The 18,095-nt window shown below is 45.2% G+C and overlaps 1 protein-coding gene across 2 annotated transcripts in view; it reads left to right on the top strand.

The window, feature by feature from the left end:
• The window catches only part of AFF2 (ALF transcription elongation factor 2), a 472,104-nt gene that overhangs the window by 260,792 nt on the left and 193,217 nt on the right, over window positions 1-18,095 (top strand). For both annotated transcript variants that reach the window (XM_056859368.1, XM_056859367.1), the window contains exon 4: window positions 3,143-3,187. In XM_056859368.1, the coding sequence (XP_056715346.1) occupies window positions 3,143-3,187 (45 nt within the window). The remainder of the gene's footprint in view (window positions 1-3,142; window positions 3,188-18,095) is intronic.

Here is an 18,095-nt window from a genome sequence, read left to right as displayed (position 1 = left end):
GGACCTCTCAGCAGCTTTCAATAACATCGATCATGGTATCCTTCTGGACTGCCTTTCAGGGTTGGGACTGGGAGGCACCATTTCATAGTGGTTTGGTCCTACCTAGAAGGTAGGTTTCAGAGTGTGGTGATGTGGGACTGCTCTTGGCTCCTTGGCCTCTAGCTTTGGCTGGTGACCTAGCAGCAGCCATTCCTGGGCAGGAAAGATGTTCCCAGGGTGCATGCCCTGGTAACATCTAGGTTTGATTATTGCAGTGCACCCTATGCAGGGCTGCTCTTGAAGACTGTCCAAAGGCTACAGTTGGTACAGAATGATGTGGGCTGCATGCTGACTGGAGTGGATCATAGGATCATGATAGAGGTTCATGAACTTATGCATGGGGTAGAGAAAGTTGATAGAAGGAGATTTTCTTCATCCCCCGTAAAACTAGAACTCAGGGGCATCCAATGAAGCTGATGGGCTATGTGTAGAGGACAGACAAAAGGAAATACTTCTTTACTCAATGAGTAACTCATTTGTAGGGTTCAGTGTCAGTGGAGATAGTGATGGCCATAAGCATAGATAGCTTTAGAAGGGGGTTAGACAGATTCATGGCGAGTAAAAGGAGCTTCCATATCCAGAGGCAGTAAATCTCTTAAACCCAATGCTAGCATGGTGTAGTGGTTAAGAGCAGTGGTTTAGAGTGGTGGATTCTAATCTGGTGAACTGGATTTGTTTCCCCACTCCTTCACATGAAGCCAGATGGATGACCTTGGGCTTGTCTCACACTCTCAGCCCCAACCACCTCACATGGTGTTTGTTGTGGGGAGGGGAAGAGAAGGTGATTGTAAGCTGGTTTGATTCTTAAGTGGTAGAGAAAGTCGGTATATAAAAACCAACACTTCTTCTTCTACTTCTTATAGGAGGCAACATCTGGGGAAGGCCTTGGTCTCTGTGCTATGATTGTTGCCCATCCAGGGCAACCGGTTGGCTTATGTGATAGGATGCTGATCCAGCAGGGCTTTTCTTATGTTCTTACATAATTACGGTCTTATATTTTGAAGCATCACCTCAATAGGCTGGTTTAAATTTGCATGAATTAACACAGACGAATAAGCAATGGCCATTTAAAAATAAGGAATGATAATTATCACAGTGGAATAAGGAATAATTCTGTTAAAATGTCACAAAGAATTAAGATTTCCAGATAGTACAAGATACCATGAACGCAGGACATAACAGATACCTCGGGCATTCATTTCCATGTCATTCTTGTGTGGTCCCAAAGGCATCTGACTGGCTGCATTTGAAAACAAAACATTGGATTTGATAAACTTGGTTTGATCTGCCAAGACAGCTCTTACGCTCTTAAAGAAAACTGCATAAGTTTTCCATTTTGTCTGAAATGCATCAAGGGTTATATAGACTATAGATTACCCATATGCCAAATCGGGAGAGCAACTGGTACAAGAACATTGTTGACAAATTGGAACGGTCTCAACAAAAGACAATAAAGATGTTCTGTGGGTTTGGAAACTGAGTCCTGTGCGAATGTGTTGAAGGAAGGAACTGGGTGTGTTTAGCCTGGTGCAAAAAAGACTGAGGATTGACTGAGGCATAATAATACTCGTCAAATGCTTGGTGGGATATTACACAGAAGAGGGTAAAGTCTTGTTCTCTGCTGCTGCAGAGACTAAGGCTAGTTCTAATGGGTTTAAGTTACAGGAGGGTAAGTTTCAGCTGAAAATGGAGATAAACTTCCTAAGGATGAGAGTAGTTAAGCAGCAGAACCAGTACCCAGTGGGGTGGTGGGCTTTTCTCGTTTGTGGTCTTTAAGCAGAAATTGAACAGCTAACTGTCAGGAATGCTCTTGCTTTGGTTTTCCTGCGTAGAGCAGAGGGTTGGAGTAGATGAAAAGCCCCCTTCCGACTCTACGGCTCTCTGCAAATAAGGGAGCAATAATCCTCCTGGCTTTGTTGTGCATTGTCAGCCTTTGCACTGTCTTCACATCTTCCTTCCATTATGCCATTCTATCTTCTGAACAGTGTCATGTAGTGGTTATAGTCCAAACCTAGAACTGGGTTCCCCACTCAATGATGAACCTCATGGTGACTATGAGCCAGTCAGTGTATCTTGGTGTTATTGTGAAGATAACATAGAAGAGAGTTACCACATGTGGTTTTCTGAGCTCCTTGGAGGAAGGGAGGGACCAAAATATAGTAGATCAGTAGATCATCCTGTGCTGCTACAGTAGGCACTGTCCTTCCTCACCAGATGACCTGGATGATTGGCATAAGCCCACATGGTTCCCAGTTTCCAAATATTATTGGAGCTGCAAGGGAAGGAAGCAGCTCCAAAGAAGGGGTCCTTAATGTCAGGTTTGGTGACCAGCAGATGGTTCCACAGGCAACTGAGCCAGATGGACACAGATCATCACATAGGTGGAGAAGCAGATTTGTCTGTTCCTGTGCAACAAGGCTCTGAATGAGGAGCCAGGCCAAATTCATCATCTTTAAGAGAGCCAGATGAGATCTTATAGGCTTCTTGGATCATCTGAACCTTGCTGTCTTGGAAGCTGCGGAACCATCCTTTGGCTGGCTGTCATGGCACTACTGCTGGTATCAGTTCTTGCAAGCTGCCACAGTAGTCAAGATGCTTCATCCCTCTTGCCAGAATCCCTAATTTAAGTTTTGCTGTTTTACAGCCACCTAGGCCTACTCTGAACCAGCCAAATCATATATAGATCCTTAGATTGTGTGTACTTTGGTGCCATTTCTGTGCCAAGAAAGAACTGTGTGTGTGTGTGTGTGTGTGTGTGTGTGTGTGTGTGTGTGTGTGTGTGATTGTTCAAGGCAGAATCCTTTTACTATGGTGGCATCACCTTTTGGGGGACAGAGGGAGCCTTTTATGCAAAGGAAGATATGAAGTTACAGATGAATGTGAAATGTATCATATTTGATAATGAATAAAGTTGCATTATGTCCATATATTGGTCACATATGATATTCAGTCTTCATTAATATATTGGAAAAGTGTGGAAATGGCTTACATTTTGGGCACTGCAGGTGTCCAGTTGCTAAATATAACCTAGTAAACTAAGCAACTTCTGTTGTAATTAATAAAAAGTTTACTCTCTGACAGACTTTATGTTCTTCCCCTCTAGGTTACCCTTCCCAATGATTCCAGCTGTGTGGAGGAAATATTACGGGTAAGTTGAAGTGTTTCCTTTTGATTACATTTGAGAGCCTGGTGCAGTGGATTAGAGTGGCAGAGAAAGATCTAGGTTCAAATCCTGGATCAGGTACTGTCCAGCCAAAAATGCAATTGGCCAAGGAATATAACCTTCCCTAAATTCCTTAGGCAAAGGGTGGTATTATGCAATACATAAAGTACAGTTTATTATTGGTATTACTGTTTCTTTTGTGGAACATGGTCGTTGAGATTAGAATTATGCAATGAAGTAGAAATATGAAGGTATTTTACTTATTTAAGAAGGCAGCAGGTAAGAAAATCCCTCATGAGTATATGGATTTGAAAGTGTGTTAAATTGCTCTCTTCATAATCTGCAGAGGCACTTTCCTTTGCCTGGCCATCTAAGTGGGTTGGCATACATTTGGGAAATATAAATCAAAGGAGCACTGTCACACATCTCTTTGCTGGATCTTGGCAACGGGCTCTTTTCCTTAGTCATAGCGTTGGAAGGGACCACCAGGCTCATCTAGTCCATCCCCCTGCACAATGCAGGAAATTCACAACTACCTCCCCCTCAAACCCCCAGTGACCCCTACTACATGCCCAAAAGATGGCCAAGATGCCTTCCCTCTCATCATCTGCCTAAGGTTATAGAATCAGCATTGCTGACAGATGGCCATCTAACCTCTTCTTTAAAAACTCCAAGGAAGGAGAAGTTACCACCTCCAGAGGAAGCCTGTTCCACTGAGGAACCACTCTGTTAGAAAATTCTTCCTAATGTCTAGACGGAAACTCTTTTGATTTAATTTCAACCCGTTGTTTCTGGTTCGACCTTCTGGGGCAACAGAAAACAACTTGGCACCATCCTCTGTATGACAGCCCTTCAAGTACTTGAAGATGGTTATCATATCCCCTCTCAGTCTTCTTCTCTTCAGGCTAAACATACCCAGCTCCTTCAACCTTTCCTCATAGGACTTGGTCATCATGTCTCTCAGCCATTTGAGACTTTCTTCTATGTAGGTTCTCCTTTACATACCCATCCTCTCCACACAGACCTCTCCTATAGTTCAGTGACATGAATAGCATCCATTTGGTTGGAAACTTATGCTCTAGCCTGCCTTGCGCCATAGAGTATCCGTACCAGCTGCAGACATACAGTTAATTCCGACACATTTGTTTCTGTGTGGACGGAGGCCCTCACAGAGAAGCCTCTGTATTAGGCTTTCTCACAATGGCACTTCCAAGTGGAGGCTACAATACTCCACTTGTATCTACAATACTCCATATGTATCTGACGCATCACAGAAAGTCTGCCAGACTTTGCTGGAAGGTGCTGATGGCCACCAAGGCTGGCATTTTGACTTCTTGTGCAAGGCTGAGAATACATAGCTGAATAGAGCCTTCATGTTCAGAGGCAGTATATATTTTAATAACGGTTTATGGGGGGTAATAGTAAGGGGGGAGGGAAGGTGGCGTGGTATAGTCCGATCTTGTCAGATCTCGGTAGCTAAGCAGGGTTGGTACTTGGAAGGGAGACCACCAAGGAAGACCCTGCAGACGAAGGCGATGGCAAACCACCTCTACTTCTCACTTGCCTTGAAATCCCCTTGCTGGGGTCACCATAAGTCAGCTGCGACTTGATGGCACTCTATACGCACACAATAGTAAGGAGAGGCTTTCATCTTTATGCTGTGATTTGGGGCCTTCTGGTAGGGTTGCCAGCCTCCAGGTACTAGCTGGAGATCTGCTATTACAACTGATCTCCAGCCGATAGAGATCAGTTCACCTGGAGAAAATGGCCATTTTGGCAATTGAACTCTATGGCATTGAAGTCCCTCCCCTCCCCAACCTCACCCTCCTCAGGATTTACCCCAAAAACCTCCCACCTGTGGTGAAGAGGGACCTGGCAACCCTACCTTCTGGATACATTTAGTTAACAACTATGGGAACAGGTTGCTGGGCTAGAGGAACCATTGATCTGATTTGCTTATCTCTTGAGATATTTATAGCCCACTTTTCTCCCTAATGGGGACCCAAAGTGACTTAACAACATTGTTCTTCTATCCTTCATTTTGTCCTTACAACAACAACAATCTCATGAGGTGGGTTAGGCTGAAAATGAGTGATTGGCTGAAGGTCACCCAAGTGGGGATTCAAACCTGGGTCCCCCAGATCATAGTCAAACACACTACTGCACGCTGTCTCTCTGATCCAGCAGGACTCTCCTGAGCTTCTGCTTCTTGTTGTGTTGCCATCGGCAGGTTAAGTCCTGTGACATCATATCCCTGAGGAAGCAGCCTCCAATGGGAGGGGGGAGGCAGAATCAGCCATGAGAAACTCCATAGACCTTCACTCCAGGGACCACCCAATTCTCCTTAGGAACATGCATTCCATACTTTTGAACAAATAGCTGGACAGGTGTGATATTAATTAAAAGCTTCATTGTCTCGAGCAAAACAAAACCTGTGCATAATTAGAATAAAATGATTGGAGTTAAATGAACAAAAAGTCTGTAATTTATTCTCTCCTCTCTCCTTCTGATGGCTAGCTTCAATCTAATGACCTTGGAGAATATGTAAATTGATCAGCAGGTGAATGTGCCCTTGACTGAGTAAATTATGTGCAGTGTTACCTTTCTTGTGCTGTTGGGGAGGGGGGGGGCTACTAATAGACTTAATAAGTGCCAGCCGCTGCTGAGGAGACTTGTTCACCAAGCAAAAATTAGCTTCCTAATAGGTCTTATCCCCATTATCTCTCCCCTCCATGCCACCCTGTTAATTGTTCCTTTTGTGACACACACGCACATATATTTTTAAAAAGATGTGGAAGAACAGTGCCAGGCCAGAAGGGCGATGACTGCATTTGGATTATCGGCACAGTGTCTAGCGTGGGCACAGATGTGTTCAGGAGCCCACAAGCATTTTCCTGTGGATCTGAAAGCTTTGCGGCAAGAAGATGAGGATATGATCTGAATTTCAAATGCTTTGATGTACGTCATCGGCTGAGTGAATAGCAAAGCTCTGCCTGGTTGAGTAAATCATGGGAATCTGTCAAATGCGGGAACACCTTGGGAAGGATGTGATGTCAAATATCAGTCACTTAGCAACCTAGCAGTTTGCTTGCTCAAGAATGAGTAAGAAGAGACACTTTTCAACAGCTAAGTAAATAAATGTTAAGCGCTGTGTGTCTCTTATGTGCTGTAGGAACTGACTCAAAGTTGGCGTCACTGCCCTGTCAGAAGATTCCCCAGGGCTGGGGTGTGGGCCTTTTGGTTGCAGGACAGCGCTGCCCACCCAGACAGCCCGTAGACTCCTCTGGACCTCAAGGAATCCAAAGGGTTAAGCAAAGGTTCACAGGTCAGCACACATCATATGGACGGTCTACTTCTGCCATCTATATGCCAGGGTTCCAGACCAAGTTGAGCAACTGCCTGCAGATGCCTCTGGCCCAGCACTGTGGAATTAAAAAACTCACTTTTCAGCAGATGTTATCAGAAAAACTCCTGCTGAGTTAGGATGCAAAGGGCTGGGAGCAAAACAAGGCCAAATCAGTCAGGGCAGAAGCCAAGGAGAATCAGGGCTGGATTGTGGCAAGGGCCAGGAATAGGTTTGCCAGCTCTGAGTTGGGAAATACTTAGAGACTTTGGGGGTGGATCCTGAGGAGGCCCCTAGTATTAAAAATATAACATGTTTTTTTTTTAAGATAAACTTTGAACTAAAAAGCCATATTTTGCATTGCAGGCTCTTTGGGGCAGGGGCCTATCTTCTTTTTAATTAATTTGTAAAATGCACAACGGGTAGAGGCCATGCCTCAGTGTCTAAACACATGCTTTGAACCACAGAAAGTCCCAATTTACTTACTAATTTGTTGTCACGATGGGTGAGGTGTACATTTGTGGAGAGAGCACTTGAATACAGCCAGGACCTTTCTGGGGAGATGCAGCATATCTCTATGTACACTGCATGTGGAAGCCCCTCTCTGTGAAATACTTGGTGTTGAAGGCAAGGTCGCCCCATATGAAGGTTGAAGGGCAGGGTTCCCAGGCATAGGGCTTTCCTTTTCCCTTCAGGAGTGAAAGGCAGCGATTTGTTTACATGGAAGAAAGGAAGGGGACACTTTTGGGGGACACTGCTCAGGGATGCTGTTGGGATGGGGGCTAAACCTCTGTGTTGCCTCAGGGGATCCCCCAGTTTTTGAAAAATCAAACTTGCTTTCATCTACACAGCCCCATCTCATGGAGATCCAGTTCCCTGAACGAGCCACCCAAGTGACTCCATGGAGTGACACGAGAAGGACACCAGAACAGCCAAGGGCTCGGCTCACTCCTGGCAGCAGGCAACGCAGGAGGCAAAGAGCATCACCTCCTAGTCCCACACTACCTCCATCTGGCTCCAGATGTTGTCCTAAGGGGTCAGTGTAGCCTGTGGCCCATGGCATTATGGGAGGAATCAAGGGACGGACCTTGCTTTGGGCAACAGTCCTTGTACCAGCCATGATCCCACATTCTCTCTTTTGGCCACACCAGAGTGTGATGGAATTATGAAAATTCTAGAGTGACAGAATGAGAAATTGGTTATCCTGACTGGAATTAAAATCATCCAAAGCCAGAAACAATGGCTGTTAATAACCACACCATCTTTATGCCCCTGTGAAACTGCCTTATAACAGTATCGAGGCCAGTGCATCCACACAGTGTAGATCTCCAGAACTCTTCCTGGTGGTCAGGGGTTTATTGTGTTCCAGCATACAGGAGGAGATAGACTGCTCTGCAACCCACTGCAATCATTTTGCTATGCATTTTGCAGATAAAATCTCTCGCATTGGTTCCAACTTGGACTCTGCGCTAGAGTGACAGGATCAGATCATCCCAGGGTGGGATTCCCTTCAGCTTGTCCAGTCTAAGGATGTGGACAGGATTTTTGGAAGTTTGAGACCTCCTTGTATGACCCTCGCCCCTCCTGGTTCTTAAATCTGCCAAGGGGAGGGTGGAGGACTGGATCTGGGAGACAGTAAGCACTTCCCTTGAGAGAGGGGATGGTCACTCCTGCCTTGAAATAGGTAGTAGTGCACCTGCTCCTAAAGAAGCGTACTCTGGACCCAGGAGATTTGAATTACTACCCAATCTCAAATGTACCATTCTTGAGAAAGGTGATAGAACAAGTGGTGGCTGATCAACTTCAGGCATTCCTGAATAAAACGGATTGTCTGGTTCCCTTTCAGTCTGGTTTCACACTTGGCTATGGGCTGAGATGGCCTTTGTTGCCCTGGTGGATGACCTACACTAGGACTTGAGGAATGTGACCCTGTTATTTCTCCTGGACCTCTCAGCAGCTTTAAATAACCACCCTGTGAGGTAGGTTAGGCTGAGGCCTTTTATGCAGGGACGTTTCCCTGCAAACTGCTTCGGGACTTCCTTTTTGATTATGCATGCCTTTTCCACCTGTCAGACGTCACCTCGCTCTCCCCACGCATTTTGCCTGCATTTTCCAGATGCCGTTTTAGTCAAAATCTGGAAAATGCGGGCAAAACGCACAGGGAGAGTGAGGTGGCCTCTGACGGGTGGAAAAGGCATATATAATCAAAAGAATGCCCCGAAGCAGTGAGCGGGGGTGACAGCGGGGAAACATCCCAGCATAAAAGGCCTGAGTGTGTGTGAGTTGCCCAAGGTCCATGGCAGAGTAGAGAGCTGAACCTGAGCCTCCCAGATCCTAGTTTGACATTCTAACCACGGTACTACACTGGCTCTCTGAAAGAAAATCCAAAACAAAAGAAACATTTTTTTTAAAACCCTCTCCTTCACCCCCAGAAATAACGCTCTGTTGCTTTCCCTTACGGGCAGCAATCGGTAGATAACCCCGGCACTCTCTAGCTAGGCAATTGCTGCGCAGGAAGAGGATTGCCTGACACGAGGAAATTACCTTTTGGCCACATTGCCCTGCTTTACATATGCTGCATGTTGCCAGCTGTGCACAAATTAGGCATCGAGAAGGATGGAATCTGTCCCAGTAAATTTATATTCTGCGGGAAAGACTAATCATTTTTACAGGTGCGTAGATGATGATGATGCCGAGCGTAAAGACAATGCAGCATCAGGGGCGCGTTAGGAGATCTCGGCGAGCCGTCATAAATCTGGGCTGGCTTCATTTGCCTGGCAATATTTTTGATATCCCCAATATGTTAGACAAATCAGCAGCGGAAATTGAGACGTAAAGGGCTAGTAAATTGCACAGCAAGACAGTTTCGGCTTCCCTCTCTGCTAGGGAAGGAAAGAAGGGGGTGTGCGCGTGTGTATGGCTATAGTACCCACTTTATTTTATTACCACTGTGAACATATTTTCTTTATGTTTATGTAGTTTGCACCATGCTTGGGACCAAGCTTCCTATGATGCCGGAATTCTGTGTTTGGAACTCCAGATGTGTCCTTGGGTCCTAAAGAGAGGCTGTGATAACAGCGCTGGGATTGGGGCTGACGCATTGGGGAAGGAGTGGGCAACTCTCCCCTCCCATGCTATTTCCTCACTTGAAAATGCCCTACTTCCTAGCCTGCTTTAAACCCAGTAAGAGAAAATATGCACATTGAGCACCTTATTTTCCCCCTTTAGCCTCAAACAGGGCCATAACTGGGGGGAGGTGAGGAGGGCAGCCGTCGCCCCTCTGGCATGCAGAAGGGCAGCAGATTTGCGCCTCCTACCTGCCACCCTCTCTGCATGCCACAGGGGCAGCAACTGCCTTCCTTGCCCTCCCCCCCCCCCCACACTACGGCCCTGGCCTCAAAGCATCCCAGGGTATTAATTTCTGATCAAGCAAGCAATGCCAAGGGATAGATTTTTTTTGGGGGGGGGGGGGGAAATCCTTAGTGCCATGGCTCTGATCCATATCGGTGCCCCCCCCCACCAATGCTACATTCAAGGTCCAAATAATGCATCTGGAGTTCTAATCACAGAACTCCAGCAGGACATGTTGTTTCATCCTGACATCTTGCTCATATTTTGACCTTGGCTATGGCCAGAACTAGATACTCTAGAATCGCATAGCCAGCACCAACCCCAATGGTAAAGTATGTTATTACAAAATGTGTGACATGACATCACCAGGCTTCCAAGTTTTTCCTGTTCCACTTGCTTGTGAGAAGAAGAAAAGTTGGTTTTTAAATGCCGACTTTCTCTACCACTTAAAGAAAAATCAACCCTGGCTTACAATCACCTTCCCTCCCCCTCCCCACAACAGACACCCTGTGAGGTAGGTGGGGCTGAGAGAGTGTGACTAGCCCAAGGTCACCCAACTAGCTTCATGTGTAGGAATGGGGAAACCAATCCAGTTCACCAAATCAGCCTTCGCAGCTCATGTGGAGGAGTGGGGAATCAAACTTGGTTCTCCAGATCAGAGTCCGCCGCTCCAAACCAACACTCTTAACCACTATGCTACACTGGCATAAATGGGTGGGACTGGAAGCATACTGTCACAATCACGTGCTATTTATAGTATTACAGGAGGGAGACAGCGCATGTGACGCAGCGTTACTTTTTCGAGAGCAACTATCTGTTCTCTTTAACCTGTAGTCTCAGCCTAAAGCACGGAAGGTAGCAATATTTTTTTACCCATTCAGAGAGTTCAATCTTTGCCTGACACTAGGGCTGTGAGAAGAAATATACAAGACCCGCAGCCCTCTGCTTCCAGCTCTTTATAGCTGCTCTATCAAAGCCAGCTTTTGGCCTGGACTTCCTATATAAAGTCTACGCCCAGGAGCAAAATCATTTTACGAGAAAGTAAGCATTTAAAGAAGGACATTGGGTATAGGATCGTGTGTGGTCTCCACATCACAGAGAGCAGATGTTGGACGCTCAGAGGAATGGTGATGGTGTCTCTTGATGATGAGAAATGTTCATAAAGTTGCCCTGATAGAAGGGATCTGTCAAGGATGCTTGGTTTAGTTTAACAGAGTGCCTCTGCACCCATTTGTCTTGAAACTCTCCTCTTCTAGATTCCTTGCCAGCATTTAGTTTTAATGATGACTATCCTTTGTGCACATTGCCTTGCAGTAGTGCACGCCCGGCTTCTGAACAGTGCTCACCCTGCAAAGAATTGTTGGCAAAATTCAAGGGGAAAACGGTTTAAACAGCCCAAGAGGAGGCTTCATGTAAATAAGAAATTGAGTTTTCCAGTTTATTCAGGGCTTCTACAGCGTCGCATTTCCCCTGCTAGCATGAGTGCCTGGGATTTCCTCTCTAGTGGCCCAAGCCACTAACCTTTGGCCTTTTATCCATGTCTGTTTCACTCGCCGTCGCCCCCCTCTGACGATTTTGGGACTTTGCGTTGATTATGCATGCCATTTCTGACCGTCAGAAGTCGCCTCGCTCTCCCCCTGTGTTTCCCCACGTTTTGCCCCTGTTTTCAAATTTTCAAGTGTGAAAACATGGGCAAAACACGGGGAAATGCGGGGGGGGGAGTAAGGTGACCTCTGATGGTCAGAAACAGTATGCATAATCAACACAAACACCCCAAATTGTTGGAGGGGTGATGGCGAGTGAAACAGCCATGCATGAAAGACCTCCGTATTGTAACAGAGGAAAGGCATGAACTCAAGATGAAAATCCCAGGTTCAGAAGTTCATCTCAACCATGGTTTGGAGCACTAAAAATGCACCTTAGGGCTCTCTTTGCTTGTCTTTCATTACTTCCTTCTGAATTCTCTCCCCCCACTTTTAGTACTAACCATAGTTTTCACTGGCATCTAGAGCAGCAAATTATAGCTTGTGCTTCCTTCCAAAATAGAATAATTTGAACTGATTTTCTGGTGTTGGTATGAAGGGAAATCACCAACCATTGTTTGCCAATTTGGATATCACCAAAAAACATGCCATTAAAAGAGGAAGCTTCAGAACAGAAGTAGAGGGGGAATGCAAGCCCACCGTGGTTTGGAGGTTTCATGTATCTGAAGGTTGCATCTGATCCTCCATAGTTTGGAGGATCATCTGTGCTGAACCACAGAGTAGGTCCTGGGAAATTTAAAAGTTGTAGATCTAATGCACATGCTTGACCCTTTTCGCATTACACAGCTATGGTTTTTGCTATTTTAAGGCTCTTTTCCCTACTAGTATTTTTTAATTGTGGGAAATTTTACATATTATGCATGGTAAACCTAGATTCGCCACCTAGAGTACACTCAAAAGACACCTGCAGTTAACCCTGGCTGTCTGCAGAGTATGCTCATTTAAAGATGCTTACAAAATTTTCTGTTGCTGAGTTTCTTCTCCAAACAACTCTCTTTTCTTTCTTTCTTTCTTTCTTTCTTTCTTTCTTTCTTTCTTTCTTTCTTTCTTTCTTTCTTTCTTTCTTTCTTTCTTTCTTTCTTTCTTTCTTTCTTTCTTTCTTTCTTTCTTTCTTTCTTCCTTCCTTCCTTCCTTCCTTTCTTCCTTCTTTCTTTCTTTCTTTCTTTCTTTCTCACCCAAACAATTAATTAATACATAATTAGTCACATACTTATTTGTGCATCTCTCAGAGCAGTGCCAGCATTCACAGAGGCTGGGGGAGCAGCTGCTGATCTCAGAGTCCAGCGCTTCACACCTCCCAATGCTACATGACCAAACAAGCCCTCACACATGTAGCTTTGGAGAAGAGTGTACGGCCATAGCGTTCATTCAGTCGAACGTGCCTTTATTTACTTTTATTTATTTATTTAAAATGTTTCTACTCTGCCTTATCTCCTGAGATGCAAGGCAGCTTACAAAACAGCAAATGTGGCAAGGCCACAAGCACCGTAAGAGTCCAGCAACGAAAACCAGTTCACACAGTTGAAAAACCAACGCACACCATTTAAAAGCACACCAATGTAGTTTACCTTCTATCGAATGACTTCCGAAATAAAACAGTCATACCTTCTTTCCTGAATGTGGCAAGTGAAGGAGCCTGCTGTGACAGGGGGAACTTGTTCCTCCTGCCATGTTACTCATTTTTCCATCCCTGAATTTGTTGGATTTTCAGTTTATGTTTTAAGGTGTACGCTGAAAGCATCTTTGGAGTACACCTAAAAAGGCAATTTGCAAAGAGGCCCTAAAAGATGGGAGAATGTGATATTGCAAGCAGCCCGGAGGGGAGATCCGTGTAGAGCACTTGAAACTCAGGTGTGGGGCTCAGATGTAGTCACAGAGCTGTCTGCTCTTTTTCTGTTCTCCAGCTTTAAAGTGACGAGAGAGCAGAGCAGCAGTCGACTTGCTCACTGGAGGCCTCTCGCCACGAAAATAGTGATCGCTCTTCCTTATTTCTGTGCCTGAGCAATTCCGCCTTTGTTGCTTCCCGAAAGAAGTTGTCATGATCCCCTCATTACCATTTTTCTTAATGTGATAAGTGAAAACTACAAGGAAGCCATCATGTTTGAAAAGCGAGAACGGTCCTCAGAAGCAGTTATACTGACTGCCGGCGTTCCTCTTTGAAAAGACTGGGGCTGGGGGGATTTCGCTAAATGCATCATTCTGTCTCCTTTTGCAAGCTGAGTTGTCATTTCGGGCGTCTCTCGCTTAGAACACGAGTGATCCTTGTAAAAAGGAGAATGCCGTGTTAGCGAGGCTAGCCTTTGTATCTCTCCAGCAAAGCGAGATCAACAACTCCCTTTGGTAATTGCTGGAACATGATAATAAATTGCATGTTGTACTAGGGGAGGGGGGGAATAAAGTATTCTTTGGCAGGTTTACTCCAGTTCCGCTTTGTATGATAACTGGTAATTGTCACTGCTTGACACTTGCTGGAGTTATGCATAACATTTGCTGCTTAGGGCTAACTAGTGTGGTAATCATGGTTCTCCTGGGTGGTCTTTACATGGGCGTCTATCCAGCTTTTCTCTGTGACCCCCTGATAAACTGTTGCTAATGAACAGCCTTCTAGTGTTTGATGACCAGCTGGAGGCAACAAAGACAGTGCGTGCCAGAGTAATAATTACGATCCATTTTTTGAAGCCACATCACTCAAAACCTTCTTGGATTCCTGTGCCGTAATATTTCGGGCCTTCTTGCCTTGTCCACCCTGGATAAGAGACATCATTTGAGAAAGAAGAAAGGTGCTCACCAAGGTGTTTTTTAAAGGATTGTTCGTTTTAAGCATTACCCTTGCTAAAAGAACAAAAGGAATCTTGGAACACTCTCCCTCTACACTGGGATTTTGAAACACTGGTGAGCAAATGGCAGGGTCGCATTTAAAGACTCTGGGCACTTTCACACAGCCCAAATAATGCACTTTCAATGCACTTTCAGTGCACCTTAATGATCGTTTGCAAGTGGATTTTGCCAGTTCACACAGAAAAATCCACCTTCAGAATGCATGGAAAGTGGATTGGAAGTGCATTATTTGGGCTGTGTGAAAGTGCCTCCAGTGAGGTTCCATTCTGTACTGCACTTTGGTATTTCCCAACAGGTAGCTAATGTGGAGCCCTGACCTGGATGGCCCAGGCTAGCCTGATCTCATCAGATCTCAGAAGCTAAGCAGGGTCAGCCCTGGTTAGTATTTGGATGGGAGACCACCAAAGAAGTCCAGGGTTGCTGTGCAGAGGAAGGCACTGGCAAACTACCTCTGTTACTCTCTTGCCATGAAAACCCCAAAAGGGGTCGCCATAAGTCGGCTGCGACTTGAAGGCACTTTACACACACACACACACACACACACACACACACACACACACACACACACAGAGCTAATGTGGAACATGATTTGATGCAGTGGTTTTTGAAAGTACTGTCTTCTATGATCCTTTCCATACCAACATGTTGGCTTTAGGAACCCTTCCACATTTGCCATGGAACGTTTGCACAATGCAGAGGGCTCCAGGAATGCTCCAGAACGCATGTTTAATTCACTCGGAGTGCTGACCAAGGCTTTTTGTGCCACAGAGTCACTTTAGACAAACCAAGCATGATGTAAAAAACACTCAATGTGCTCCTTTGGCTTCACAGTGTCGACTATAGCGTCGGGCCAAGTGTCTTCCAGAGAAGCTTCTGAGAAAGCCCAGAATTCTGCAAAATGCAATTTGAAAATGTAATTTGAAAACTACTGGTCTATTACAAGGGTCCGGCCCATTTTGAACCTTTATGAAAATGGCAGCCAAGTGTCATCCTGTGTTAGCCCTGGATTCAAACCATGGTAAGTCTTTTCAGAAGACCAAGAGCAGTTGAGAAGAGGTTGCATCCCCTGATGGACCTCTGTCCATGGTAATTGGAGGTCGACAGTTATTTCACACAACCAATTTACAGCTTGGTCAAAGGAGTCCGATGAAGCAGCACTCAGAAAGGTGTGGGGAAGCTGTTTCTTTTCTGTTTGCAATTTATATGGCAGGCAAGATGGAGACATTTGGCAGAATCTTCAATACTGGGGAAATAAATTGAAGAAGACATTGCGAAAGCTTTCTTCGCTGCAACACAGTCCTGCATGTCACTTTAATGGCCTCGAGTTATAATTTAGGATCCCATTTTAATGAAAGGGAATCACGGCTTATACAAAATAACTTAGAAGTAAACCGAGAGGAAATGGAGAATGCAGGTTTTGAATCCTCCTATATTCTAAATTGAGTGCTAATGTGCTATTGGCAGGGGCTGGTGCATTTAAATCCTTCAGGATTTGGTTGGCTCATTTGGGGCGTTTTGCAAAGATGCAGATTAGACACTGGCTGCAGTGGTTTGGCAGCTTAGTGCATCAAGTAGAACTAAATGGTTTCAGGACTAATTCCACAGACAGGCTCCGTTAACGCAGTCTAGTTTTTGTCCCCTTGGTGAAACTGACAAGAGTTTAATAAGAACAAAAGGGAAACCCTGGCGGATGAGAGAAAAAGTTTATCTAGTCCAGAATCCTGTTTCTAACCAGATCCTCCAGAAGTGCTATGAGCAGGGCACAAAACCTCTTCCTTTTATTGCCCCCCCCCAGTGCTGCTATTCAGGGGGTTACTGCTTCCGGACATGGAGGCTCCATTTAGCGTTTATTACTAATAGACAGTAGGAATTTGTCTAACCCCTTTCAATTTCAATTTATTATTATACGGTCATAGACCATCAAATAAAACATGATTGCAGAATTGGTTGGTAAATAGTAGAGCATGTAGACAAAATATGGCTAAAATTACAATGCTTAAAATGACAAAACATTACAAAAATAATCCAGGCACAAATATTCCTAAGAGTAATATAAAACTAGTCTGAAAGGTTTTGGACAGTAACGATCCCATGCTTCCTTGGCTAACCCCTTTTCAAAGGCATCATTTCATCCTGTAGCAATGAATTCCTCAAGTGAATTACTCAGTGAGGGAAGTAGTAGTTTCTGAGGTCTGTTCTGAATCAACTGTCCATCAACTTCTCCGGTGCCTTTGAGCTCTGATACTATGCAAGAGGGAGAAAATGTCCTCTTTACCCACTTTCTCCACCCCATAAATTAATTTATAAACCCGTATCACATTCCCCATAGTCATCTTTTCTTTATCTTTTATTTAGTATTCCCTTGTAGGGAAGATCATTTGTTTCTTGTCATGCTGGGGAGTATTTAAAAACGGAGTATCCTCCATCTACAGTCGGAAGCAATCCTTTTTACCCTTTCTGACTACCATGTGCAGAATGGTTTATGCCTGCAGCAGAAACTGGGGGTAGCATCCTGAGGTGGTAAAATACATTGCCCTGATGTGGTAGAATGCATTGCTCCAGCTACTGGTGAGGGGTTTTTAATTGTTCTCTTTAAAAAAAAAATCCACTCTGCATCTAAAAAAATAGCCCATGAGAAGTAAAGGTCCTAACCCACCCTCTGAAGTGGCAGACAAAGGAATTACATTTTTGAACAAAAAGCAATCTTCATCTGTAAAATAGCACAATGTGAAGTGAACTCCATTCTCCCTGCCTCAGCTTTCTTCTGTCTCATTTGGTTGCACTTGTAAACTTGTCCTTCTCTTGGCTCTTCTCATATTGCATTCTCATACTGCATTCTAATCAGGCAACTTACAGTAAGAGAGGGGATCAGTGATTCTTCTACCTCCTGCTCCCTGCTGGTTAGCAATGCTGTCATTGATGGAGAAGATCTTTTTGGTGTGACCCCCCACTTACCTTGGGTGGGAATGTCTTATGGATGGGCTGTGTGGAGGGATTTCTGTGTGCTCCCGATTCCACTTCCGGTTTCCTAGCCCTGCTGTATGCACGCTCTGTGGAGTCGGAGTGCATACAGCAGGGCTAGGAGGAAGGCTCTCGCCTCCTTCTCCAAGCTGCAAGCCAGATCGGGACTGATCTGGCAGAAAGGGAGGCTGGAGCGTTCCCTGGAGAGTGTGGGGGGGATCGCTCCCCCCTTTCTGCTTCTGCCTGCTGACCATCAGCTGCCAGCGGGCAGCCCGGTTGATTGGTGGGCAATTGCCTGTCACAACTGGGCAGTTGGCAACCCTATCAGGGATCTCAGGCTGCACTGAAGCATGACATGGGGGTGGGGGAAGGGATGTGCAACATTGCACAAGCTTACCTTCTCCTTGTAATGAGGCTGCTATGCCCTCACAATGGCTATATGCGCGATGCTAGCATGCGAGCTTGAGGCCCACCTGGGCGAATGTTTCATGCATGGCGACGGAAGGTCCAGTGGAGATGGAATGCTGTTTGCATGCAAAGTCACATGGGTAGATTTCCTTTGCTGCCCTGCCTGCATCATATTTAAGTCAGGCTTCATGTGGAGTACATTTATGTTGTGGTTTGTATGCTTGCCAACCTCCAGGTACTGCTGCACTTGTTGTATCCCTATGCGGAACTAGCTGACTATCCTGAATTATGGAATAGCAGTCATGATTTTGAAGCTGATATTTTACGAATGATGAATGAACATTAAGGATAAATATTTATTACAAGTGGGACTGAGGAAGAACTTGTGTGAAGAATTCGAAACGGCCGTATCCCCTTGTATCTCTGGCCGTATCCCCTTGTATCTCTG

The sequence above is a fragment of the Euleptes europaea genome, chromosome 13 (assembly GCF_029931775.1).
Source record: "Euleptes europaea isolate rEulEur1 chromosome 13, rEulEur1.hap1, whole genome shotgun sequence".
NCBI classification, from domain to species: Eukaryota; Metazoa; Chordata; class Lepidosauria; order Squamata; family Sphaerodactylidae; genus Euleptes; species Euleptes europaea.
This window is presented reverse-complemented; position numbering and strand designations above follow the sequence as displayed.